This window comes from Phocoena sinus, chromosome 15, assembly GCF_008692025.1.
Source record: "Phocoena sinus isolate mPhoSin1 chromosome 15, mPhoSin1.pri, whole genome shotgun sequence".
Taxonomy (NCBI): domain Eukaryota; kingdom Metazoa; phylum Chordata; class Mammalia; order Artiodactyla; family Phocoenidae; genus Phocoena; species Phocoena sinus.
Window position 1 is genome coordinate 65,904,560 of NC_045777.1, and position 27,159 is coordinate 65,931,718.

At 39.0% G+C, this 27,159-nt stretch overlaps 3 protein-coding genes across 6 annotated transcripts in view; 2 read left to right on the forward strand and 1 right to left on the reverse strand.

Annotated features, from left to right (window-relative positions):
- Positions 1-1,905, forward strand: part of ACSM3 (acyl-CoA synthetase medium chain family member 3) — a 28,698-nt gene extending 26,793 nt beyond the window's left edge. Inside the window, 2 exon segments of the mRNA XM_032605285.1 lie at positions 650-769; positions 1,651-1,905. Of these exon segments, the coding sequence (XP_032461176.1) occupies positions 650-769; positions 1,651-1,734 (204 nt within the window). The 3' untranslated portion in view covers positions 1,735-1,905.
- ERI2 (ERI1 exoribonuclease family member 2) lies at positions 627-16,466 on the reverse strand. Of its 3 annotated transcripts, XM_032605284.1 has the most exons (10): positions 16,140-16,259; positions 13,781-13,848; positions 13,611-13,694; positions 12,946-13,073; positions 12,163-12,319; positions 10,683-10,783; positions 10,130-10,211; positions 4,328-4,416; positions 4,022-4,127; positions 2,014-3,280 (listed from the first exon to the last, which is right to left on the reverse strand). In XM_032605284.1, exons 1-10 carry the CDS (start codon positions 16,226-16,228, stop codon positions 2,793-2,795), a joined length of 1,392 nt encoding a protein of 463 aa, XP_032461175.1. In that variant the 5' UTR covers positions 16,229-16,259; the 3' UTR covers positions 2,014-2,792. The 3 variants fall into 3 exon arrangements, with proteins under 3 accessions (XP_032461172.1, XP_032461175.1, XP_032461174.1); XM_032605281.1 differs by having other exon boundaries at positions 627-4,127; positions 16,140-16,466; XM_032605283.1 differs by having other exon boundaries at positions 2,014-4,127; positions 13,611-13,689; positions 16,140-16,199.
- The window catches only part of REXO5 (RNA exonuclease 5), a 41,785-nt gene continuing 30,887 nt past the window's right edge, over positions 16,262-27,159 (forward strand). The window contains exons 1-5 of one of the 2 annotated variants that reach the window (XM_032605279.1): positions 16,262-16,484; positions 16,700-16,844; positions 21,626-21,738; positions 22,705-22,831; positions 24,127-24,223. In XM_032605279.1, the coding sequence (XP_032461170.1) occupies positions 16,704-16,844; positions 21,626-21,738; positions 22,705-22,831; positions 24,127-24,223 (478 nt within the window). In that variant the 5' untranslated portion in view covers positions 16,262-16,484; positions 16,700-16,703. Of the gene's footprint in view, positions 16,845-21,625; positions 21,739-22,704; positions 22,832-24,126; positions 24,224-27,159 lie in introns of both variants that reach the window. The other variant, XM_032605280.1, reaches the window with a different exon arrangement.

Genomic DNA, 27,159 nt, shown 5'->3' on the forward strand with positions numbered 1-27,159 from the left:
TTCTGCCAATTATAGAGCAAGGACCATCACCACTTTTACCCTTATTACTGAAAGCCAGGTAAATGGGTCAGAGCAATAGCAAAGTGACTGCTGGAATCTTCATAGCCTTGCATCAACAGAAATGTCTATGGAATGAAGAGTGGACAGTCTCACTCAGTGAACTATTCCCTTCAATAAGGATATGGCAAACCCATGAGAATACTGTTTATTAGGGCCACACTGAGGGTGGTGACCTATGAGCTAGACTATATCAGGCTGGGTTGTTATATAAAAGACTGTGCTTAGTACATGACCAAGTTTCCAAAAGAAAACTTTTTTGAAGGAGATAAAAGATGAGGCAAGAAGTCAAGAGCAGAGATGATCAGAAACAGGTCAGAAAGTAGAGTTTAAGATGTGGTTAGATGAGAAGGTTCACGTACAGATCATAATCAAAGCAGGGGTTCCAGAAGCTCTCGTATTAGATACAAAATCTAGGTGTGGGAGTCAACTGGCTGGCTTAAGAGCATAGAGCTGGGATCAGACCCTAATAAACCTTTTGGCCCACTGCATCAGGTATTTAGATTAGATTCCCAAGTTAAGAGAAAGAAAAGACACACTAAAACATAAGAATATACAACTCATCTTCCTGGTGTTCAAATATTTATTTTAGGCAGTAAAGGCTTTTATTGTTCTGAACCCTGATTAGAAGTCAAACGATCAAGAACAACTGAAGAAGGAGATTCAGGAGCATGTAAAAAGAGCTACAGCACCTTACAAATATCCCAGGAAGGTAGGTATTCTGATTATGAACAATATTTGCTTAGTATTCTGGAAATTTTCAGCTGTTTATTTTTTCCATTTTAATGAACATTCTCCTCAAACATGCTATACCAAATATTCCAAACTAAACTAATGACATGGATACGAATCAGAATCTTTGAGATTAAAATGAAACCCTTAAACTAATTTGTTGGGTCATTTGGCTTACCTGACTTATAGTAAATACAGTAAGTCCCCTATATTCGGACAACTTCTGTTTGGAGAGCATGTTCATTAAATCTAGTTTTTTCGTTAAGTCTAACAAAGTTAGCCTAGGTACCCAACTAACACAATCGGCTATATAGTACTCTACTGTAATAGGTTTATAATACTTTTCACACAAATAATACATAAAAAACAAATACAAAAAATAAAGAAAACCTTTTTAATCTTAAGTACAGTACCTTGAAAAGTACAGTACTACAGTACAACAGCTGGCATACCGGGGCTGGCATCGAGTGAACAGGCAAGAAGAGTTACTGACTGGAGGAGGGAGAGGAGGTGGGAGATGGTAGAGTTGAAGGATTGTCAGCAATAGGAGGCAGAGGGCAAGCTGCAATGTCACTCACGCCTGATGCTGATGGCACAGGTTCGGGTTCCTTGCTGGAACCAGATGCATGTTCGCATCTTTGAAAGTTCACAAATTGAAGGTTCGTGTGTAGGGGACTTACTGTACTAAATATCAAGAAAAATATCAACTATACCCCTCTCCCTTTTTTGGTTGTTACCAAAAACCCACCCCAATGGGTGTCCTGATTCTTTCACCTAGAGTTCATAATAGAACTTTTATATAATTGACTTTGTCTAAAGATGAAAACTTCTGGGCTAATTTTCTTCCCTTGATATCCACAGGTAGAATTTATTCAAGAGCTGCCAAAGACTATTAGTAGGAAGATAAGAAATGAACTGAGGAAGAAAGAATGGGAAACAATTTAAATTCATTACTTATCATGTTATCTATAAAATAATGCTCTGTAAAACCACAAGATTATGAAAAGGTGATTTAAAAATGTGACAGTATGCTTATAAACTAATTGATTTAAAATATCTTGTGGTTATAACATCATAGGCTGAATTCTGAAATAAAATATTCAGTAAATTCCTCTGCATTAGTGTCAATGTTCTTATAATTTGGTAATATAAATAGAATACCATCAGCTGCCAAGGAATTTTTAAACATATAGTATAGAAGCGTTTCTGAACTAAATCTCTGACCTGTTGGATTTCAAATCTTAGTTGAATAATTCTTCTGATATGTTGACATACAAATCAGAACCAATTTTCAAGGGTTGAAATAAAACTAAATAAGTTATAGAAGTTTTTAGAAAAACTTAAAATATTAGATTATCATAATTCTCAAAGTACAAAAGCATCTACCTGAAAACAGTCTAGTGATTTTTATTGGTCACATTTTTATTCAAACAACTAAAAATAGTTTAAAATTTGTTTCAAAAAAAAAAAAAAAAAAATTTGTTTCAAGGTCTAACTGCAAAAGAAAGGTATCATATGTTGTACACCTGAAACCAATATAATATTGCATGGCAATTATAATTCAATAAAAAGAAACAAGGATATCATATACTAGTATTGCTGCTTATTACATTTAATCTAATAAATACAGTTTACCAAGTATTTCATTTGTGGCTCTTCAAAAAAGTATGATACATTTGGCATGGGTTAATATGTGAAATATAAATAAAATAGTATAAGACATTATCAGAATACTCATAATGTGTGGGAATTCAAGGGGCAATCAGGATTCATACATGAACAGAAGACAAATTAGATAAATGGTGAATGAAATTAGAAGCCTGTGAAATTCTTTTTTCTATTTTCAGTGTGTGTATGTGTGAGAATGTGTTGAATAGCCCCGTGTAGCTTACAGAGCTCAGATACACTATGTCCTCACAACTTGTAGCCCTATACAAATTTTTTTCTCTTTACTGTAGTAAAAGTCACATTGAGGTAAAAACATAGTTTACATGTAAAAAAAGTCAATTCCTCATTGAAGGTCTGAGTCTCAATGAATTTTTAGTAGAAAAATCTACATTTCTGTCACAAATATGGCTTGTTTCTGGAGAGTTAAAAGTGTGTCCCCCTGGGGAATGAGACAGAACTATGCTGTTGGCTGTCTCCTTTTGAAGTGTTTGTTCCCATTTGAAATAACCACAACATTTTCTCTTTTCTTGGTACTTCCCAATAGGACAACAATAGAAGACTTTTCCATGGTTCGGTCCATTATTAGAAGCAACAAGTCTCTTAGATCTTCGGCCACACTTGCATAAAGGAGGTGTTATTTTCCCACCCTTCCAAGGATCTTGTACATTAACTGTAGAAGTTAAGATAGAAGGGAGAACCTTCCTGGAAGAACTTCCCCCTGGGGAGCCATTAGATGATGTAGGCTTTTCTTCATGAATAGTGAAGGTCTGTTTTTTTGCTGGTGGGAAAGGTAGGGGACTGGATGGATTCCTCTTAGCACCACCTAAATGAAGAGGAAGTTTCCCCAAAACTAAAGGATGAGACATATTGGCATTAACACTGTTGAAGCTACTTGATTTACATTCAGGTAACTTAAAGTCAAAAGCATCTGAACCTGGATCTTTGGCTTCTTTTATATTATAAATAGTAGTATGTGGACTCTTATATACAATAGACTTAGAGGTATCAGATTTTTGAGGGGTTTCTTCTGTGCCTCCAAAGTTTTCTTGACTTAACATTTCAGATTTTTCTAAAACCATTAATCTTTCTCCAGAATTAAATGAAGTGTCTAAGTTTGGGTCACTAATAGGAGGCATACAATATATATTCTGCTCAGGTTGAGATGATGGCAGTAAAGCTACATCCTCCCAATCAGCCAACATAGGTAAACTGTCAAGAGCAGAACTCATTTCCGTATCAGAAACATTATTAACAGATGAAATGGTAGTTGAAACAAGTATCAATTCTGAACCAACTGTTGAAGACTCAGAATTGGTATTAAATGCAAGATGTTGGTTTATTTGCTTCTGCATAGGTGTATTCAAACTGGAAGACTGTAACTGCCCCAGAGAGGTCCAGGACTTAGTATTAAAAAGAGATAAACAGCTTTTGACATTCTGACAGCCTGCTTTTACATTGCCCTTTAGTTGTAAATGATCTTGCTGTACCTTTATAGGAAAATTCACATCAACTGACTTCATTTGCACTTTCTCATAGGATTTTATTGTATTTTTAGGTTCCCTACCATATATGCTGGGATCATGAATGCTACTGTTGCAGGCTGATATTTCTTCAACTTGATCCATATTCAAATTTCTGGTGAAAATGTTAGGATTCCTCTTAGTGGGAACCTATGATTTCACAGACAAATCCAACAGCTTTAGACATTCTGCATTCATAATTTCTTTAGTACACATTGTATGACAAAAAAGAAAAATGTCATCATTGATTGATTTATAAATGATAGCATACATGACATCTACATTTCAACTTGCCCATGATTACTTCTGGAGTTTGAAATAACAGAATAAAGAGGTAAGACACTACTAACCTTGTTCAAGGACCTTGTAATTTTCATTAAGCAACCATCCCTGATCATTTTCCAAGCAAGAAGGGCAGTATTCCTAGAATCATCCAACCCTGAGGAAAGAGATATCAAACACTGAATTTAGTGGTACCAGTGCAAAGAAATATAGCAAAAAATACCACCACTTAAGCAGAAATTGGAACATACTGTTGGTTTTCTGATCATCTACTAATTTCACTGGTAAGCCTACTGGTAGCCTTACCAAGGAAAGATTTCCCACATTTACAGAGGAGGAGGTGAAATTTTGTTAGACAGTTCGAAAATATATGACCGAGTCCTGCATACGCTGTCCTGGGAGTGCATGGACAGAGGTTGCCCATAGGAGACCTACAAGCACATGCCAGGCCCAGCCCCTTTTGTCCCAGGAAGCACGTGGATAGCCCTCACCCCTAGGAAATCCACAAGAACCCACCAAACCTGCCCCTGCTGTCCCGGGAATGCATGGAGACCACCTGCCCATACAAGATCCGAGAGCAGGCACCAAGCCCTGCCTCCACTGTCTCGGGAGTGTGTGAAGAGCAGTCACCCATAGGAGACCCACGAGCAGGTATTCACCACTGGTACTGGCCTGTAATTTTTTTTTTTGTGGTATCTTTGTCTGGTTTTGGTATCAGGGTGATGGTGGCCTCATAGAATGAGTTTGGGAGTTTTCCTTCCTCTGCAATTTTTTGGAGCAGTTTCAGAAGGATAGGTGTTAGCTCTTCTCTAAATGGTTTTTTTTTTTTTTTTTTTTGCGGTATGTGGGCCCCTCACTGCTGTGGCCTCTCCTGTTGCAGAGCACAGGCTCCGGACGCGCAGGCTCAGCGACCATGGCTCACGGACCCAGCCGCTCCGCGGCAGGTGGGATCCTCCCAGACCGGGGCACGAACCCATGTCCCCTGCATCGGCAGGCGGACTCTCAACCACTGCGCCACCAGGGAAGCCCTTCTCTAAATGTTTGATAGAATTTACCTGTGAAGCCATCTAGTCCTGGACTTTTGTTTGTTGGGAGTTTTTTAATCACCGTTTCAATTTCATTACTTGTGATTGGTCTGTTCATATCTTCTATTTCTTCCTGGTTCAGTCTTGGGAAGTTGTACCTTCCTAAGAATTTGGCCATTTCTTACAGGTTGTCCGTTTTATCAGCATACAGTTGCTAGTCTCTTATGATCCTTTGTATTTCTGTGGTGTCAGCTGTTAAGTTCTCCTTTTTCATTTCTAATTTTATTGATTTGAGTCCTCTCCCTTCTTTTCTTGATGAATCTGGCTAAACGTTTATCAATTTTGTCTATCTTCTCAGAGAACTAGCTTTTAGTTTCACTGATCTTTGCTATTGTTTTCTTCGTCTCTATTTCACTTATTTCTCCTCTGATCTTTACGATTTCTTTCCTTCTACTAAGTTTAAGTTTTGTTTGTTCTTCTTTCTCTAGTTGCTTTAGGTTCCTGAGGTAAGATTGTATTGCTATAAACTTCCCTCTTAGAACTGCTTTTGCTGCATTCTGTAGGTTTTGGATCATTGTGCTTTTGTTTTCATTTGTCTCTAGTATCATTCTTTAACACCATACACAAAAATAAACTCAAAATAGATTAAAGACCTAAATGTGAGACTGGACACTATCAAACTGTTAGAGGAAAACATAGGCAGAACGCTCTTTGACACAAATCGCAGCAATATCTTTTTTGATCTGTCTCCCAGAATGATGGAAATAAAAACAAAAATAAACAAATGGGACCTAATTAAACTCAAAAGCTTTTTCACAGCAAAGGAAACCATAAACAAAACGAAAAGACAACCCACAGATTAGGAGAAAATATTTGCCAACAATGTGACTGAGAAGGGATTAGTCTCCAAAATTTACAAACAGCTCATGTGGCTTAATATCAGCAAAACAAACAACCCAATCAAAAAAGGGGCAGAAGACCTAAACAGACATTTCCCCAAAGAAAATATACAGATGGCTGAAAGGCACATGAAAAGATGTTCAACATCATTAATTATTAGAGAAATGCAAGTCAAAACTACGATGAGGGCTTCCCTGGTGGTGCAGTGGTTGAGAGTCTGCCTGCCGATGCGGGGGACAAGGGTTCGTGCCCTGGTCCGGGAAGATCCCGCATGCCACGCAGCAGCTGGGCCCATGAGCCATGGCCACTGGGCCTGCGCGTCCAGAGCCTATGCTCCGTGATGGGAGAGGCTGCAACAGTGAGAGGCCTGTGTACCGCAAAAAAAAAAAAACTACGATGAGATATCACCTCACACCAGTTAGAATGGCTATCATCAAAAAATCCACAAACAATAAATGCTGGAGAGGGTGTGGAGAGAAGGGAAACCTCCTACACTGTTGGTGGGAATGTAAATTGGTGCAGCCACTGTGGAAAACAGTATGGAGGTTCCTTAAAAACCTAAAAATAGAGCCACCATATGATCGTGAAATCCCACTCCTGGCAGGTATCTGGAGAAAAACATGGTCTGAAAGGATACATGCACCCCAATGTTCAGCGTTGTTTCCAAAACATGGAAGCAGCCTAAATGTCCATCGACAGAAGAATGGATAAAGAAGATGTGGTACATATATACAATGGAATATTACTCTGCCATTAAAAAGAATGAAATAATGCCATTTGCAGCAACATAGATGGACCTAGAGATGGTCATACTGAGTGAAGTAAGTCAGAGAAAGATTAATATCAAATATCACTTATATGCGGAATCTAAAAAAAAATGATACAAATGAAGTCATTTACAAAACAGAAACAGACTCACAGACTTAGAGAACAAACTTATGATTGGCAGGGGTGAGTGGGGAGAGGGATAGTAAGGGAGTTTGGAATTGACATGTACACACTGCTACATTTAAAAAGGATAACCAACAAGGACCTACTGCATAGCACAGGGAACTCTGCTCAATATTATGTAACAACCTAAATGGGAAAAGGATATGAAAGAGAATAGACACATGTATATGTATAACTGAATCACTTTGCTGTACACCTGAAACTAACACAACATTGTTAATCAACTATACTCCAATATAAAATAAAAAGTTTAAAAAAAAACCCTATAGGATCATCTCAATAGATGCAGAAAAAGCTTTTGACAAAATTTAACACCCATTTATAATAAAAGCTCTCCAGAAAGTGGGAATAGAGGGAACTTACCTCAACATAATAAAGGCCATATATGACAAACTCACAGATAACATCATTCTCAATGGTGAAAAGCTGAAAGCATTCCCTCTAAGATCAGGAACAAGGCAAGGCTCTCGCCACTTCTATTCAACACAGTTTTGGAAGTCCTAGCCATGGCAATCAGAGAAGAAAAAGAAATAAAAGGAATCCAAATTGGAAAAGAAGAAGTAAAACTGACACTGTTTGCAGATGATGTGATACTATGCGTAGAAAATTCTAAAGTTGCTACCAGAAAACTACTAGAGCTCATCGATGAATTTGGTAAAGATGCAGGATACAAAATTAAAGAACAGAAATCTCTTGCATTCCTATACACTAACAACGAAAGATCAGAAAGCGAAATTAAGGAAACAATCCCATTTACCATTGCATCAAAAAGAATAAAATACCTAGGAATAAAGCTACCCAAGGAGACAAAAGACCTGTACTCAGAAAACTATAAGATACTGATGAAGGAAATCAAAGATGACACAAACAGATGGAAAGATATACTGTGTTCTTGGATTGGAAGAATCAATATTGTCAAAATGACTATATTACCCAAAGCAAGCTACAGTTTCAATGCAATCCCTACCAAATTATCAATGGCATTTTTCACAGAATTAGAACAAAAATTTTAATTTGTATGGAAACACAAAAGACCCTGAATAGCCAAAGCAATCTTGAGAAAGAAAAAGGGAGCTAGAGGAATCAAGCTCCCTGGCTTCAGACTATACTACAAAGCTACAGTAATCAAAACAGTATTACACTGGCACGAAAGCAGATATATAGATCAACGGAACAGGATAGAAAGCCCAGAAATAAATTCACGCATCTATGGTCAATTAATCTATGACAAAGGAGGCAAGAATATACAATGGAGAAAAGACAGTCTCTTCAATAAGTGCTGCTGGGAAAACTGGACAGCTACATGTAAAAGAATGAAATTAGGACATTCTGTAACACCGTATACAAAAATAAACTCAAAATGGATCAAAGATCTAAATGCAAGGCTGGATACTATAAAACAGAGGAAAACCTAGGCAGAACACTCTTTGACATAAATTGCAGCAATATTTTTTTTGATCTGCCTCCTAGAGTAATGAAAATAAAAACAAAAATAAACAATTGGGACCTAATTAAACTCAAAAGCTTTTGCACAGCAAAGGAAACCATAAACAAAACAAAAAGACAACCCACAGAATTGGAGAAAATATTTGCAAACAAAGCGTCCTACAAGGGATTAATCTCTAAAACACACAAACAGCTCAAGCAGCTCTATGTCAAAAAAACCCCAAACAACCCAAATGAAAAACAGGCAGAAGACCAAAATAGACATTTCTCCAAAGAAGACATACAGATGGCCAAAAAGCACATGAAAAAATGTTCAACATCACTAATTATCAGAGAAATGCAAGTCAAAACTGCAGTGAGGTATCATCTCACACCGGTAAGAATGGCCATCATCAAACAGTCTACAAACAATAAATGCTGGAGAAGGTGTGGAGAAGAGGGAACCCTCCTACACTGTTGGTGGGAATGTAAATTGGTACAACCACTATGGAGAACAGTATGGAGGTTCCTTAAAAAACTAAAAATAGAACTACCATATGATCCAGCAATCCCACTCCTGGGCATATATCCAGAGAAAACCATAATCTGAAAAGATACATGCACCCCAATGTTCAGTGCAGCACTGTTTACAATAGCCAAGACATGGAAGCAACCTAAATGTCCATGAACAGAGGAATACATACAGAAGACGTGGTACATATATACAGTGGAACATTACTCAGTCATAAAAAAGAATGAAATAATGCCATTTGAAACAACATGGATGGACCTAGAGATTATCATACTAAGTACAGTATGTCAGACAGAAAAATACAAAGTATCATATGATACTGGTCATATGTGGAATCTAATTTTTAAAAAAAGATACAAATGAACTTATTTACAAAATAGAAACAGTCTTACAGATATCGAAAAAACCTTATGGTTACCAAAGGGGAAACGCTGGGGGGAGGTATAAATCAGGAGCTTGGGATGAACATACACACACTACTATATATGATAGATAACCAACAAGGACCCACTGTATAGCACAGGGAACTCTACTCAATATTCTGTGATAAACTGTATGAGAAAAGTATCTAAAAAAGAATGAATATATGTATATGTATATACATATATTTTGTTGTACACCTGAAACTAACACAACATTGTAAATCAACTATATTCCAATAAAATTAAAATTAAAAAATAATATATGACCAACATTCTGTAGGGACCATGTTTTATGAGTAATCTAATAGTCTTGCTCAGTTTTTTCCTTAGTCCACTGTATTATTTGGGCATTTGTTTATAATCTCCATTTGATTTGGCTAATTCTTTTCATTCTTTTTAGCAAGTAGAAAGCCACTACATGACAGTCTTTATCTTACAATATTTTATGAAAGTGGTAATTTGAAAATCTTGGAAACAATTTAAATTGCATAGATTAGGGCTTTTTTCAGGCTGAAGCATATTCCTTGTTAATGATATCATCAAAAAATGAGGTTCAAATGAAAGACTGTATAAAAATAGAATGACTTACATAATAAAATTTTAAATTATACTAACCGAAATGTTCTTGTCCCAAGAATTCTATTCCCACTTCCTGCAGGGCACCACTTAGTCCTTTTGGTTTTCTCCTGTAGAAAATCTAGTCAAATAAAAGACAATATGTCTTAAAAAATGATTACTATTTGAAAGGCTATGTATTTTTTCAAAAACAGTTTTTTTTTTTTTACTATTTATTTGGCTGCACAGGGTCTTAGCTGTGGGACCTTTGTTGCAGCACATGAGATCTTTAGTTGTGGCATGTGGGATCTAGCTCCCTGACCAGGGATCGAACCTGGGCCCCCTGCATTGGGAGTGTGGAGTCTTAACCACTGGACCACCAGGGAGGTCCCTTAGGGGCTAGGTATTAACCGTTTACTTCTCATAATTTTTATTCTATTAGATTTGGAATGTGCTTATTTTTGTGTTGTTCTATATACTTTAAGAAAAGTATTTATGTGAATGTTTCAAAACAAAGTATTTTGTTTGTAGAAACTCATACCCATGCGTGGGATAAAGTTTAATCATGTTTTAATAGAAAGAAAGTGAACATGCCCCCATCTTTGACCCTTACCTTGTAAGTTACTCTGAGATCAATCCAAGAATTAAGGAACACAGGTTTTAACAACTGTTTTCTTTTACACTCATACTCCAGGCAAACTCCCAAGTCCCAGTCTGCATTAAGTATATTAAAATAGAACAAAGTCAATGATGTCATCAGTTTTTACTTATGCTATCATTTACAAATAAAATGGTGAAAGATGACATAAAACAAAATAGCAGGACTTAGAATAATATATGAAAGCATATATTATAATAGTATACTATATTTTAAATATAATATATACTACATATGGTATATATAACATACTATATAATACATAATAGAAGAGTAAGATTTAATTGCCCTGGTAATATCTAACAATTATTCAAAACTTACTATTAAGAAATTAGGTTGGTAATTAAGCTTCAAAATGATTTCTTAAAAACACACTAAAACACAGATACTTCAGAAGAAGAGTAAGGTGTCACATTACAAGGCCTAGATGGAAAAGATTATCTGCTTTCAACATTCTAGAAAATATTAATGTAATGGAGAAACCAAACATCTTACAGGGACCCTTTTGGGCTATACCCCACAGGTCTGCAAGCCCTGTACTTGCCCAACCTCAAGACAGAATAAAGAGCCTGAATCGGTGACACAGACATCAAGGATTTAATGAACAGGGGGATCATACATGTCTGAAGCAAGGTCTTGGAGCGACACTCCACCATGCGAAGCAGATGGCAGCAGTCTTCTGCTAAGTGTTACCGGGGGAATTGACATCAGGTTGGCTCATGAGTTCCCAGGGAAACCAGCTGAGGAGCAAGCCCTTATGCCCCTTTGATAAGCTATCATGGTGGAGATATTCTGATCTAAAAATTAGAACAATCACTAGCTGGGGCCAGGGGCAAGTATGTATTAAGAGGGGAGGTCAGTCATATGAGTAGGGTGTTAAGTAAAGCAGGGACTGGTCAATCAGGGGATGTACAGAGAACAAGAGAACAGCCATCCTGAGTGGCCTGGTCATACAGACCCAAGACTATCAGTGCTATGCTATCAATGGCACAGCACTGCTATCAATGACTATTAACAGGAATGCTCTAACATGGGCATAGAAAAGGTCTACTTTAAATGGCCCATTTTTTCCTTGATGTCTACATTAGAAGTGTGAAAGTATAAAAGCAAAGGTTGTGAGTTGAATAAGGACTCTTTTTTTTCCAAGTTATAGAAAATAGCATGCTAAGAGTTTTCACCAGTCTTTGCCTGGATTCAGGAGAACAGAGAGGAGAAGTCTAGAAAGATTCTTTAAAGTTAGGACTTAAATTTTTAAGGCATTTAAAAAATTTAAAATATGAATAAATTTACTTTTCTTGGTTAACATCTGCTAGACACTTAGATTTCTTTTCGTGGCCCAGGAAGCTAACAAGTATAATTCCTACCAGAGATAAAGAATTATACGGTGGCAACACTACTCATTTATGATTGATAGATACAACTTTTTTTTTTTTACCTGACCAAGTAACAAATGCACATAATTTTACTTCAGAAGTAGAAATATCTGAAACCCTAGTAGCAAAAGTAATTTTCTTCTGTTGCTGAATCTTCTGAATCCATTTACAGAACTGAGATAAGCAAATCTTCAGAGGGACTCCTTCATCAACTTGAACCTGAAGAGTCATAAAATCTGAATTCAACAACTGAATTCCGTAATTATTGAGTACATAAGTAGGCAGTGTGTGGGGGATATACAACAAAGAAGAAGAAATTCTAACTGTCAAAGAGTTCATCTAGTGAAAAGATGTTAAAACACATGGGAGAGAAATAATGTAATGGTTAGAATTCTGCAAGGTAAGAAAAATTTGGTTGATCAATCTAAATCACACAGAAATACAATAAATATATCTCGATCGACAGAAATTTGATGTCACTTAATTTCCATAAAGTATGGAAACTGATATACATCTTTATAACACTATTCTTTCTTTCTTTCTTTTTTTTTTTTTGGGTCACACCATGTGGGATCTTAGTTCCCTGACCAGGGATCGAACCTGTGCCCTCAAAGTACAGCGGCTTAACCATGGGAAAGTCCAATTCTTTTTAATTTTTAAAGATTCCAAGATTCTGGAGGGGACATTATATCTCCTAACAGTGAATAAATCTAATTCCAAATGGCATATAGCTTTTATTTTCTTTTTGAAACTGATTTCGGAATTTTAATATATGCATCTTGCCTGCTTTTTTTTTGTTGGGGTGGGAGGATGAGAAGAGAAATGAGGAAAAGAGAAGGGCATACCTGCTTTATGCCTGTTAGTTCCATGCAAAATTCAGAAAGAATTGGATGTTCCTGAGGCTGAACATAAGCATGGAACTCAGATTCAATCTCCCCAGTTGATGTGTTTAGCAATACAGCTGGAAATTCAACTACATGAAAGAATCATCAATTGACACTTGAATATACAATTGTTAAATTAATGCTGCAATCACTCTAATTAAATATATATTACCATCATATAGCATTCATTATTAAACAATCATTGTTTTAGTAAAAGCATATTAAAATGACCAAAGCAGTATAATGTAATGGTTAAAGTTATGCCAAAGAATAAGTCAAACTATTAAAGTTACAGGTATATCTACTTAAAACTCTTGAATATATTTCCATAATTAAATATGAAGACCATATGAAAATTGAAACATACTTCTTTTTGCAAAGGCATTATGTTTTTTTCAGGTTCTATGCAATTGAGATTTTGTATATAATCCTAAAACAATTATTTTATATGATGACACATTTAGGTATTAGGTTTTTGGGTTTTTTTGTCAAGTCAGATTTTATAGTAAATTACCAATTCATAGATCATTTTGTTTTCTTTAACTGTTAACTATTTTATATCTATAAACTTTAAAGTAACTTATCTAGTGTTACCTTTGGCCATTTGCAGTCAAGTTCAGACTTACTTATTTCCTGGCTACGGTGGCGTTTCCCATCATTCCAACAAGTCGACTCAAAATCAATGACAATTAAGTAGTCAAACAACTGCTCTGCAAAAGATCAGAGTGTCCTTATGTTTTACCAGTGTTAAAAATGCAAGGCTACAGAAAGTAAAGAAATGAAGCACACTACTTACTAGATTTGCTTCTTCCTAGATTTCCATTTGGCGGTGCAACTGACTTTCTTCTAATTAATCCAAGCTGCCTAAAAATGTAAAATAACACAGGTATGCTCAACAAACTCATTCATACTCCTGCCTATATAAGCTAACAAACTGATGGTATAACCCTCATTATTAATGGTTTGATGTATTGTGATTGAGAGGAAATTGAACTAGACTGGTTCTTTGCACTCTTTTGACTTTAGTAGTCATTCTACCTGCATGGGCCTCAAAGTGCATATCTGCAAACTTAGACCAATTCTTTGTGCTCCCCTTATTTTACAGTAATACTGAGGAACTCAAGTGATTTTAAAGATGCATTGAAAAGCTAAGTTATTTTTTCTTTTGCATTTTTCAAGCCCTTGCTATGTGTACAGCACAGCTGAGAGGAGACAGGGCAGGTCTGGTCTTCTATGAGCTTAAAATATCTGGGTAAAGAAACTAGATATCCATAGCAAACTACTGAAAAGTAATATATGATAAAGGATCTTTAAGGGCAACATGCTGAGTCCACAGAAAGGGAAGAGCTTGTTACCTGAAAACTGTGCTCCCCTCTTGGTGGCTGTCAAGCCAAAAGACACAACCAAGGCAAAGAGTGGGAGAAGGGGGTCTTCCCTGGTGGCTCAGTGGTTAAGAATCCGCCTGCCAGCGCAGGGGACACAGGTTCGATCCCTGCTCTGGGAAGATAACACATGCCACGGAGCAACTAAGCCCATGCGCCACAACTACTAAGCCTGTGCTCTAGAGCCGGTGAGCCGCAACTACTGGGCCCACGTGCCACAACTACTGAAGCCCACACGCCTAAAGCCTGTGCTCCGCAACAAAGGCAAGCCACAGCAATGAGAAGCCCGTGCACCGCAATGAAGAGTAGCAATCACTCCCTGAAACTAGAGAAAGCCCTCGTGCAGCAACGAAGACCCAACGCAGCCAAAAATAAATAATAAAATAAAATAAATTAATTAAAAAAAAGAGCAGGTGAGGGAAGGAGTTATTACTTGCAGCAAGTAAGTAGAACAGCGGGGATCCTTTCCAAAGCAGTGTTTCTCCCAGCTGCAAAATTGGGGAAGTTTTCAGCTAAGGGTACATGCATATTCATGAAAGATTCCAAGCTTTAGCTGATATAAGAGGGTCAAAAAAGGTCAACATCATCATCCCTTGGGTTCCAGCTGATCTGGTGGTTGAGCACCTCAGGCTAATCTTTACCACTGAAACATAACTAGGAGTCTTTTTTTTTTTTGGCCGCACCACGTGTCTTGCAGGATCTTAGTTACTCAACCAAGGATCGAACCCGTGCCCGCTGCAGTGGAAGCGTGAAGCCCTAACCGCTGGACCACCAGGGAATTCCCAGAACCGTTGGTCTTTACAACTAATATATTGTCTTTGCCACTGTTGCTTCTCTTGCCTTACAGTCGTTTGTTTCTGCATTCTTTTGTTCCTTTAAGATCATTACTTACTGAGACCTCTTCAAGGACAAGCATTGTGTCCAGGCTTAGATTACAAAATGGCTTCGGCCCAAAATGGCTCCTCTTATGTTAAGAAAGCCATGCCTGGTTCTCTTTCTCCAGGGAACCCCTACCCTAACAGCTTACATGCTTACTGAGGTCCTAAGTGCCCTGAGACAAAACTGTGCTAAGTAGAGTTTAACTAGGTAGACACCTCCTGTTCTTGTTTTTTGTTTGACCTGTGATGGGGAGTTGAGAATAATGGGTAACGCCTACTGACTGCTCACTACATAGTAGGCACTGAACTAAGACGGTGATCTCCTTTCATCCTCAACAACTGTACAAAGTAGTCACTTTTGCTACCTATATTTAATGGATGAGGAAACGAACTCAGCAATTTGCCAGAAAACACATATTTAGTCTGTGAACCAAGGATCATCCAACTGTGAAACCCATGCTATTCACTAATGCATTATACTGCTTCTATTAATAACAAACGTGAACAGCGTGTCCAAGAATCAGGAAAAAGGCCACAATGATTCACATTGTGAATTAAAGGGATCACGAGTAAGTGGTGGGGTGAACGGCTTGTTGAATGTGGTCGGGGCTCCCTGCGACCTCCGAACGGCCCTCCAGGGTCATTCTTAATAGTTTCCCGAGGCCTGGTATAGGCTGACTGTGGCTCAAGTGCACAGAGTCGAGAGCCTTGGTCCTTCCACGCTCGCGCTGAGGGCTGCCTGAGGCTCGAGACTGAGGTCCAGGCAGAGACCTTTCAGCCTGGGCTGGCCAGTACAGGTTGGGACGCCCGAGCTGCAGAGAACGGAGGCTGACACTGCGGACGCCAGCGCCGGACCAGGACTAACCCCCGCGCCGCCCGGAGCCCCCTAGCGTACCGTGCAAGCCTCTTGGTTGCCATTGCCGACGCTCCTTTCTCTTCACAGCCCAACTGCCGGAAGTCGCCGTACTTCCTCTTCCGGCCCATTCAAAAGCCGCGCGCCGCCTCGGAGGCCGTTACACCGTCGGCTCCGCCCGAGGCTGAGGCAGCGGCGGCGGTTGTCGGTGCTCTCCGCCCTGCTTCTCTTCGGCGTCTTCGGGGAATCTGGGGCGTGGGGAGTGGTTTTGGCAGGGAAGCAGCTAGACAGCGCCCCCCTTCCCACTTTTCCAACAGGCGGAGGCGCGTTTGCGGTTGGGGAAGCGTATCGAATCCGGCCTCCGGCGTCAACTGTAAAACCGTTTGGGTTGGTGCGGCGTGGTTTTCTTTGCCGCGTTAACGGGGAAGACCGTTGGCACCCTCCCTTTCCGAGGGGGGCGGGGAGCGCTTCGTAAACTGAATTAAGGAGAGGATCTGAGGAGGGTTGTAGGCTGTCGAAACCCTTGTGCTCCCCACTCAGGAGACGGCCCGGGCCATCTGGGCGTCGTGGTTTTCTCATCTTTAACCGATCTTTCTCCACAGGTTCATGGAGCCAGAGAAGGAAAGGACCGGGAGGACCCCCAAGAAGGGCAGGAAGAGGAGGCGGGTCCCGAATAAGCTGGTCGGGGCGTCAGAGGTGATGAAAGACCGTTGGGATCTTGAGGAGAGGCAGCAGCCCGAGGCCAAGGTGAGCAACGGGGAATCCCGAATGGGCGGCCCGAGGCAGTTTGGAGCTCCCAAATGATAATACAATACCACATACCTTAGGGCTGATATTGGCGGTTTAAAACAGGTATTGTGCCTGGCACACGAGAAGAATGTTCGTTCAACAGATATTTATTGGAGTCTTCTGTATGCCAGGAATTGCTCTAGCTTCTGGAAGTATCCCAGTGCATAAAAGCACAAAATCCCCTGCACTCGTGCAGTTTACATTCCCATAGGGGAATAAGATTGATGATCATCTCTGTCATTTATTGAGAGCTAAGTAATGCCTTTCATCCCTTTAGTCATCAGATTTCTGTTGTCTTCCTAGGCACTTGGGGTACATCAGTGAATAAACAGAGATCACTACTACCTTTACTAGTGGAGAGAGAAGATAAACAATAGATAATGATAAATCAGTTATATAGAAGGGAATTACTGCTATGAAAACGTTTTTTAAATGGGATTCCTTTTTCTTTTTTTTGGCCTATCCGATTGGCAAAGCAATTTTTTAAAGGTTAACGTGGTAGAAATTCAAAGGAAGTTGACAGTCTCATCACTTTATTTTGAAACAAACTTAAAGAAAATTTGCAAGGACAGTATCAAAAACTACCCCCCAGCCAACATTTGAAAGTACTGTAGTTGCTAACAGAATGCCTCCCCCCCACCCATATTTTAGTGTTCACATATTTCCTACAAACAATCTACATAACTAAAATGCAACCATCAAAGTCAGGAAATAACATGGATATATTGCTACCATCTAATACTCAGACCCCATTCAAGTTTCTCCAGTTGTTCTAATAATGTCCTTTTTAGCATTAAGATCAAGTCTAGAGTCACGTGTTACAGTTAGTTGTCATGTCTCCTTCAGTCCAAACAACTGTTCAGTCTTTTCTTTGACATTTGTGACATTACTACCTTTGAAGAATCCTGGACCAGTTATTTTGTAGAAGTTAGGTTTGTTTGTTTCCTCATTAATTAGTTTCATATTATACATCTTTGGCAGGAATATCACAGAAGTGATATTCTGTTCTCTTGTATTTTATCAGGTTGTACACAAGTTTGATTTGTCCCATTACTGGTGATGTTAACCTTGATAACTTGATTAAGAACGTGTGTGCTAAACTTCTCTAAAGTTACTCTTTTTCTCTGTTGTTTTGTGGGAAGATGCTTCCTCATTAAACTTGCAGTTTATTCATTTTTTTATTAGTATGAATTTGTGGATACCTATTTTATTCATTGAGTTATAATCCATTACTGTATTTTGCTGCTCAAAATATCCCAGATTTGGCCATTAAGCTAGCTTCTGTGTCCCTTTAACATGACCCCATCATGCTTGAGCATTTCCTTATTTTTCTGGCACAAAAAGATGTTCCAGACTCTTCTGTGCTTTCCCTGCCCCAGCCCTGGAATCGGCTACTTCTGCCGATTAGTTCTCTTTAGTGGAGAGTGACATTTAAAAATCAAGATCTGGGTGTTAGATGTGTTTATTGCTATTGGTATGTCACTACTCCCAAAAAGAGAGCTAGGTAATATGTGTGCCTATGTTTATACACACATACGTATGCTTACATTTAAATATTTTTCTGTATACATATTGAAAAACTGTGAATTCATATCAGTATCTTTACTTCCAATCCAATTCCACAGGGTTCATTCTAGTTTTCTCCCTTTTCATATTTATAACTTCCTTATATAACAGTGAGAAACCTGACTCCCATTATCTTCAATATATTTGATCAGTCCCCCATTGCTGCCATTGCCCCACACCCTCACACCTTCCTTACCCTGCTTGGGCCCTTGTCATTCTGCGTCTTATACCAGGTCACTCTCCTATCTGAATGCCTTCATTGCTGCTGTGACAAGCTACTACCCTCATCCTTCTCACACGGACACCCGCAACCTTTTCAGGCTTTGAATTCGGTGACAGCCCTCTTTTTCTCTCAGTATTGATGTCCTCCTTACCGTAAACAATTTCTGACATCTGATGCCAGCCTCACTGCTCTCCAGTTGCCACTGCATGGATGCCCTCCCCATACCGCTCAGGCTTTGACACTTCACATTGGGCCACTGTCCTGCATATATATCCTGGGTTCCTACCCCTAGTCCTGGGCTTTCTCCCCTATAGGATGCCCTCCTCACTCTGCTCAGCCTCTGACATCGCATGTTTGGCAACCATGATTACTCACTGCCATATAGATTCCTTACTCATACATTATCAATATCATACAGTTTTGTTTGGTAAATATAAATTGGTATATTCTTTCAGGAGTTAGCAATATTGTCAGAATATAGGATATACATGCTTATTTTGACCAGGAATTTATCCTGAGAAAATAGGTGTACAAGGATGCTTATAATACTGTTCATAATTTTTTAAAACAACAACAGTGTCATCAATAGGGAATTTTTTTCAAATAAATTATGTTTTAAGTAAATTGAAAGAGTGGACTATTATTAAAATTGACTTTTGTTATGTTTAACAGATATGGAAAGATATTTACAGATTATTTTTTTTTTTTGGTCATGCTACGCAGCTTGCAGGATCTCTGTTCCCTGACTAGGGATTGAACCTGGGCCATGGCAGTGAAAGCGCCTAGTCCTAACCACTGGACTGCTAGGGAACGCCCCAATTTTTTTTTTTCTCTTTTTTTTTTTCTTGGTGGCGGGAGTTGGTTACAAAACAATGTAATGTATAATCCCTTGGGAAACGTATAAAGTAGAGATGAAAAGAGTTTGGGCTTTGCAGCCTGCATTCTAGTCTTGGTTCTGCCACTTATCTGTTCCTCCACTTCTTTATCTGTAGCTTGCATTCTAGTCTTGGTTCTGCCACTTATCTGTTCCTCCATTTCTTTTTTCTAGTTTTATTTTTTATTATTTATTTTTGGCTGCGTTGGGTCTTCATTGCTGCGCACGGGCTTTCTCTAGTTGCATCGAGCGGGGGCTACTCTTTGTTATGGTGCGTGGGCTTCTCATCATGGTGGCTTCTCTTGTTGCAGAGCATGGGCTCTAGGTGCATGGGCTCAGTAGTTGTGGTTCGCAGGCTCAGTAGTTGTGGTGCACGGGCTTAGTTGCTCCACGGCACGTGGGATCTTCCCGGACCAGCGCTCGAACCCGTGTCCCCTGCATTGGCAGGCGGATTCTTAACCACTGTGCCACCAGGGAAGCCACTGTTCCTCCATTTCTTTATCTGTAGCTTGCATTCTGGTCTTGGTTCTGCCACTTATCTGTTCCTCCATTTCTTTATCTGTAAAATGGGGATAACAGTAGTGCCCACTTGAGAAGACTTAAGAATTAAATGATTTAATAGATATAAAGTGCTCAGAACTGTAAATGACTAATAATAAGTGTTCAACATTAGCTTTAAACAGTCACAGGGGAAAATAGCAATAATAATAATAATAATAATACCTGGTGTTTAAGTACTTATCTTAGGGTATGTCAGACACTGGTCTCAGTACATTGCACTTACAATGTACCTCATTGGTCTTTCCAGTAATCTCATGAGGTAGAATTGTAGTTATTCTGTAAATGAAAAGACCTTAGTCTTAGAGAGGTCAAGGCACTTGCCCCTAAGCTCTTAACATCTTAAGGCACTTAAGATGGTAGAGCTTTGGGGGACTTCCCTGGTGGTCCAGTGGTTAAGAATCCGCCTTCAAGTGCAGGGACGTGGGTTTGATACCTGGTCCAGGAACTAAGATCCCACATGCTGCAGGTCAACTAAGCCCACGCACTGCAGCTACTGAGCCTGCGCACTCTAGAGCCTGCCCGCCACTAGAGAGCCTGTGTGCCGCAACTGCTGAGCCCGTGTGCCAAAATGAAAGATCCCACATGCTGCAACGAAGATCCTGCATGTTGCAATTAAGACCCGACACAGCCAAATAATTAAATTAAAAAAAAAAAAAATGGTAGAGCTTGGTATTTGAACTCAGGTAGCGTGACTCCAGGGCTTGAGCTCCTAACCACTATTACTCTGCTGCCTCCCAGACCAAAATGAAAGTGGTATTACTTGTACTTGAATTGTACAAATACAGGTGACTTATTTTCACTTATTTGTTGTGTTTTATCTGTTTTACCCTTCTCTATTATCTGACTTTTTAAACAAGCATGAATTACTTTAATAACTATATCTAAGTACAAAGCTATTTTAAGGATAGGCTTAAAGTCTGACTCCTTAGGTTAGACCACATTGATCATCTATGAACTGGCTCCCACTTCTCTTTTCTCTCATATCTCTATTGCTCTGCAACATGCAGTCTTGACTCCAGCCAAACCAAACTAAGTGTTTAGACACAGTGTTTCCTCCTACCTGGCTGACTCATTATTTTCAAGGTTCAACTCCATTATTTTCATCTCAGTGATGCTATCTCCAAAACTCTCCAATCCCCAAGGCAGTTAGTTAGCCTCTTTTGCTCCCTTACCTTTATAGTAGCACCCACATTATATTGGAATTACCTGTTTCTGCATTTTTCCCCCTAGTAGAATGGACTTCTTGAGAGCATGAGTCATGTTTTATTCATCCTGCTATCCCTAGCACATAACCAAGTGTCTATAATTAAGGTTCTGTATCGGTGTTTATTAAATATCCTATTAATAATGTCATATCACAGGTTGTTGTTTTAGACCTTCATTTCTAATTAGTAAGAACCTTTCTTATGTTTAGAGTATGCTAAAGTAATAGAAATTAGAATATTTAAAAATTTGCCGTGTTTTTTTGATGTTCTTTATAATCATAATTTGTTATACTCTGATTTATCTTTGCAGAAAGCCTGCTTATCTACCATTTTACTTTCTGATACCCGTGAAATAACTCATGGCCAGCTATGTGAATTGCTGAAGTATGCAGTTCTGGGCAAATCCAGTGTTCCTAAACCTAGGTATGAGAAGAACATAAATGGTGGGTATAGACCTGAGGTTTCATATTGGTATCTAGAGGACCATGTCTACCTGACGTTTTTTATTTGCCACACAGAATGTCCTAAATTTTTTTTTTACAAAGTTGCCAACAATTTAAATTGGGAATCCCTTTATATCCATATTTTTTACTTCGAAAAACTCTGGCAGCTGTCCCTATGGCAACAATTTGTTGAAGCTGAATAGTGGCCTCCTATTATAGATGTACACTTCAGTGTCCCACCTGGCCTGCTTCCCTTATTTGCAGTATCTGTCTGGCTGCTATAGGTATTTTGTTTATAACCTCCAGTGGAGACCTGATTGAAATAACATGATCATGTATTAAGAATCCCAATCTTTTTTCTTCTTTTACAAATCAAGGGCAAAGAGAATTTTACTGTTCTGATATCCTCAATGCCATTATTAAATGTCTAATGAAAATTGCATTTCTGTATGTACCAATACACAGTAAAGAGATTTTCATATGTACACTTCCGTCTGGGGGTGGAGTGGCTACAAACCTCAAAAGCCCGCTTCTGCCTTAACAGATAGTATCATTGCTCTGTCACTTTATCTGAACTGGTTTTCTGGAAGCCAGTCACGTTACTGGCTTAGGAAGGACTGTAGAGCAGATTTGGATCTTGAAGATATGCCTTTGTAAACTGAGCTTAATTAGTTCCAATTTAAAGCAAATCTTAATAGGATTTTGGATTTGAATGCATTGTGTTTCACTTGGTATTATACTTGATTTGAATGGAATAAATAATAATCTCAAGAGATCTTTATTTGAATTCTGTGCAGTAATAGCTGTTCTCCGTTTCCAGGCAGTCAGTGAGTGATGATAAACTCCAATATCTGTTGCTCAGTGCTTTTTTCATACTTCCCTTCTGTATGTCTGTAACTGACTTGACGGTATCAGTCTTAGCTTTGTTGGTTCTATTTTTCAACAGCTGGTGCCAGCTTTTTCACCAAAACCACCTGAACAACGTGGTGGTTTTTATACTGCAGGGAATGAGTCAGCTACACTTTTACAGGTTCTATTTGGAGTTTGGGCTTCTCCGAAAGGCATTCAGACACGTAAGTTAAGAAAACTTTGTATTCGGACCTGAGCCAGGTCCTCACACTCAGAGATTAGTGCACATGTCTCAAATTGTGCTCCTTGGCAACCTGATTGAACAAGCAATAGAAGTTGTAGAAAGCTAAAAAGATTACGCTTGATGCCTGAGATTAGATTGTTGAAATTAGATTTATCTCTCATTTTTTTCTTTGGTAATCTAGGCAAAACCCTTAATCCCAGATTGCAGTCTAGTTCCCAGATTGTAGTTGATATTGTCACATTTTATTTGGGCTTTGGTGTTTTCAAAAATTGTAAAATTTACATAAAACCTATATATTTTGGCTTCTCTTGACAACATCACAAGATTAGTTTCCCTTAAAACAGTATCTGGACCTGAAGAGCAGCTGTCTTTAGAAAGGGCATGTGCTCTCCATTTTACCATAGCCTCTTCCATTCTTTATCAGACTGTTTCATCCATTTACCCCTGAGAGCATTTGAATTGGTGAGCCCTAACCTAACCCCCTTGGGTCTCCATTTTCTTTTTTTGCTTTCATTTATTGAACACTACCTATGTGCTAGGCCCTATATTAATCATACTGGATGCATCATCTTTAATTCTTACAATAGTCCTATAAGAGATACTATTTTTTTTGCGGTACGCGGGCCTCTCACTGTTGTGGCCTCTCCCGTTGCGGAGCACAGGCTCCGGACGCTCAGGCTCAGCAGCCATGGCTCACGGGCCCAGCCACTCCGCGGCATGTGGGATCTTCCCGGACCGGGACACAAACCCGTGTCCCCTGCATCGGCAGGCGGACTCTCAACCACTGTGCCACCAGGGAAGCCCCAAGAGATACTTTTTAATTCCCATTTTATACATAAGGAAACTGAGTAACGCACCCAAGTTACAGCTAGTAAGTGGAATTTACAGCTGGAATTGAAGCCCAGGTGAGCCTGAGACTTGAACTCTCAATCTCTTTGCTTTTCTGTGTCATCTACCTGGCATGTTATCCACTAAAGTAATAGATATGAAAGTGCTTTGAAAAATATAAGGAACTTTGCTTTTCTAAGTTATACATTTTTGTAATGTTTGTTTCTTTTGTATAGTGTGTAATTAGAGAAGCAAAGAAAACTGTGGTAGGATAAATATGGCTTCACTTTCGTCACTTTTACAACTTAAGGAAACAGTCCTCATTTTACAATACAAACAATTAAGGTCCAGCTCTTTCATAGCACTGAGCTGACAATAAAAGTCTAGGTCTGACAGTATTTTAACTGTTTTTAAGCATTTTTATAAAAACCTATTATGTATTTTCAGAAGTTCTGCTTGCCTCCCCCATCATCTGATTTCCTAGCTGATATCACTGGGCTGCAAAAGAAACAAATAATTGGGGATCTGCCTAAAGGAATGGAAGGTATGACTATAAGTAACTTAAACAGAAAAGCAATTTTGTGTGTGTGTGTGTGTGTGTGTGTGTGTGTTTTAAGGAAAAAATGGGTAAGTACCAAGGCGGATTACATAGCAGGAAACATAACCAGGGTTCATGCCTCAGAAGTCATTTGGTTAGGTTAGATAGCTAAGTCTGCTCCCTGGATATCACTGACACTGGACTCAAACTGTCACTGGGTCTTTGTACCCACAAGTGTACACATGAGAAGGAAGATCTTGCCTTTGACTAATGTAGGGGATACTCACTAATACTACTCACAGTGGCAGATTAGGATGCTGGCCAGCTAAAGTATAAATATCCATGATAGCAGTGTTTTTCAAACTGGGTTGTGTCCTGTTAGCAAGTTATAGCTGACCTCCTTTGCGAGGAGAGGAGGTGAGTGATGGAATAGACCTTAACAGTTCATTGCACATAGTAAGGTAAGTATTGTATTGTTCAATAATGCTTTTTGTATGTTTGTTCAGAAATAATTAAATTATTGAATAGTTGCACTGAGGGGACATGAAAAAGTGGTGAGGAATAACTAGTGATTCCTTTCCATATCCTCCATGACTGTGTTTCCTGTTATCTTCTGTCTCAAAAGCTTCTAACTTCCTACCTTTCCATTGTTCCCCTTTCCTTCTAATAGATGTCCATATCGGACCTGCAGCTTTGTTTAATTTGACATCCACTGTATTTTAAACATCTTTGAGTGAATCACAGAGTAGTCATTATGAGATTCAAAACTCAGGTAAAGACATTGAGCTGTAAAAGAAAGGATGTAATCAGAAAAAAGAAATTGATGTGACTGAAGAATATAGATTGTTGAGGATGATTAGGGGGTGGAGATGGAATAAGAGGGCGGGTAGTGGTGAGAGATGAGGCTTAGAGGTAGGTTAAAGTTTTGTCTTGCAGGCTGTAAATGCCATGCTAAGGACTTTGGATTTTATCCTGTAAGCATTGAGGAGCTAGAGGGTTATAGCTACTTCTCTGTCCTCCTAAGGATTTTGCTTCATTTTCCCAACCTAAATAAATATCGAAGTCCCCAAGATATAGTCCATACACTTTGATCTTTCTTCAGTTCTCTTTTGAAATATTCATCTGTTCTTCCCCAGTTTATCCATCACTCTTCTGTGGATAACTCCTCTGTCTTTAGGTTTGATATCCCTAACTCCAGGCCTGCATTTTCAACTGCCTGCTGGATGTTGCTACCTGGATACTCCACTGTACCCTCAATCATAGCATATATAAAAGCATTTTTCTCATCCCTAAATAACAGACTCCCAACTTCAAATCCCCTTTTCTGTTGGTACTGTTTTTCTCTAAGCCACCAGTATTGAATTTTAGAATTACTTTTCTTTTGGATCCCCATACCCAATCTTCATGGCTCATTCCCTTTGCTATTAAGAATCTATTCAAATGTTACTTTATCAGAGAGACCTTCCCTGGTTATAAAATATATGACATTAACCCTTTTCCTGCCCCAGCACTCCCTTTCCTCCTTTTTCTCCTTTACTTTTCTCCATAGTCCTTATCCTCACCTGCTATATTATGTATTTGTTTGTTTATTGTCCATCTTCCCAACTAGAATTTAAGATCACCTAGAATTTAAGAGAATTTTGTTGATTTTGTTCATTGGGGAATCTACTGGCTAGAGCAATACCAGGCATATAATAAGTACTCAGTAAATATTTTGTTGACTGAACTGAATTACTCTGTCACTATGCTCTACCAGTTTTTCCTTTTTTTTAAAAGAATATTTATTTATTTGTTTGCGCTGGGTCTTAGTTGCGGTTTGTGGGCTCCTTAGTTGTGGCAGGTGGGCTCCTTTAGTTGTGGCTTGGGAGCTCCTTAGTTGTGGCATGAGAACTCTTAGTTGAGGCATGCATGTGGGATCTAGTTCCCTGACCAGGGATCGAACCCAGGCCCCCTACATTGGGAGTGCAGTCTTAACCCACGCCCCCTGCATTGGGAGCCAACAGGGAAGTCCCTCTACCAGTTTTTCTTGTGTAATGTTTCTTTCTTATAACCTTTTTCCTCCCTCCATCATCTTAATTCAGACTCTTTTTTTTTTGCCAGAATTATTGCAAAGTCATTTCTCATTTCTCTCTCTACTTCATTTTCCATATATCTTTGAGGTTGATCTTTCTTAAAGTACTGTTTGGTTATGCCACTTCCCTTCTCAGGAACTTTCTGTTGATCCACCTTATATATGAAATGATGGACTAAAATTCAAACTTTTGAGCCTGGCATTCGCAGTGGTCTACAATTCACTTTTATCCTCCTCTTTCAACCTTGTTTCTTACACTGCCCTTCTACAAAGACTCTTTTTTTCTCCCCAACTGGTCTAGTCACTACCATACCAAGTTTGCTTTGTACATTTCTATCTTACCTGGGATGCCCTCTTTCCTTACTTCTGATTCTTTGGCATTTTTGGTTGCAAGGACCAGGCACTCACTGAGGCCACCTTAAGTGAGAGGGTATTATTTGAAGGACATGTGGACTAGAAAGTCATCAAGAATCTAAATGCCTCTGGTGAAGAGCTGTTCTCCATCCCTTTCATGGCATCTTAGCTTCTTTGTTTTCTGTTCTAACTGGTGTGTTCTCTTTATTTCCTAGTTCAGTTCTGGAAGCAAGCAATCTGATCAGCTTAGCTAATTTCCCTTGTCCCTTTTGAGCATGTCTTGACAAGGAATATCAAGTCACTGGTCAGTTTATAGATAGCTCCCTCTTTAGCCAAGTCCCCACTCTTAATCCAGTCAGTAACCAGCCCTACTTAAAGAACCAGCACCCCTGCTGGTGCTTGAGCAGGTGGTTAGGGTTGCAGTAGATTTAGCTAGAATGGGCTATTAGGAGTGGCAGACACTGTAACGGACTGGTCTAATACACCAAATATCTGAATTCTGCCTTTTCTTTAAGAC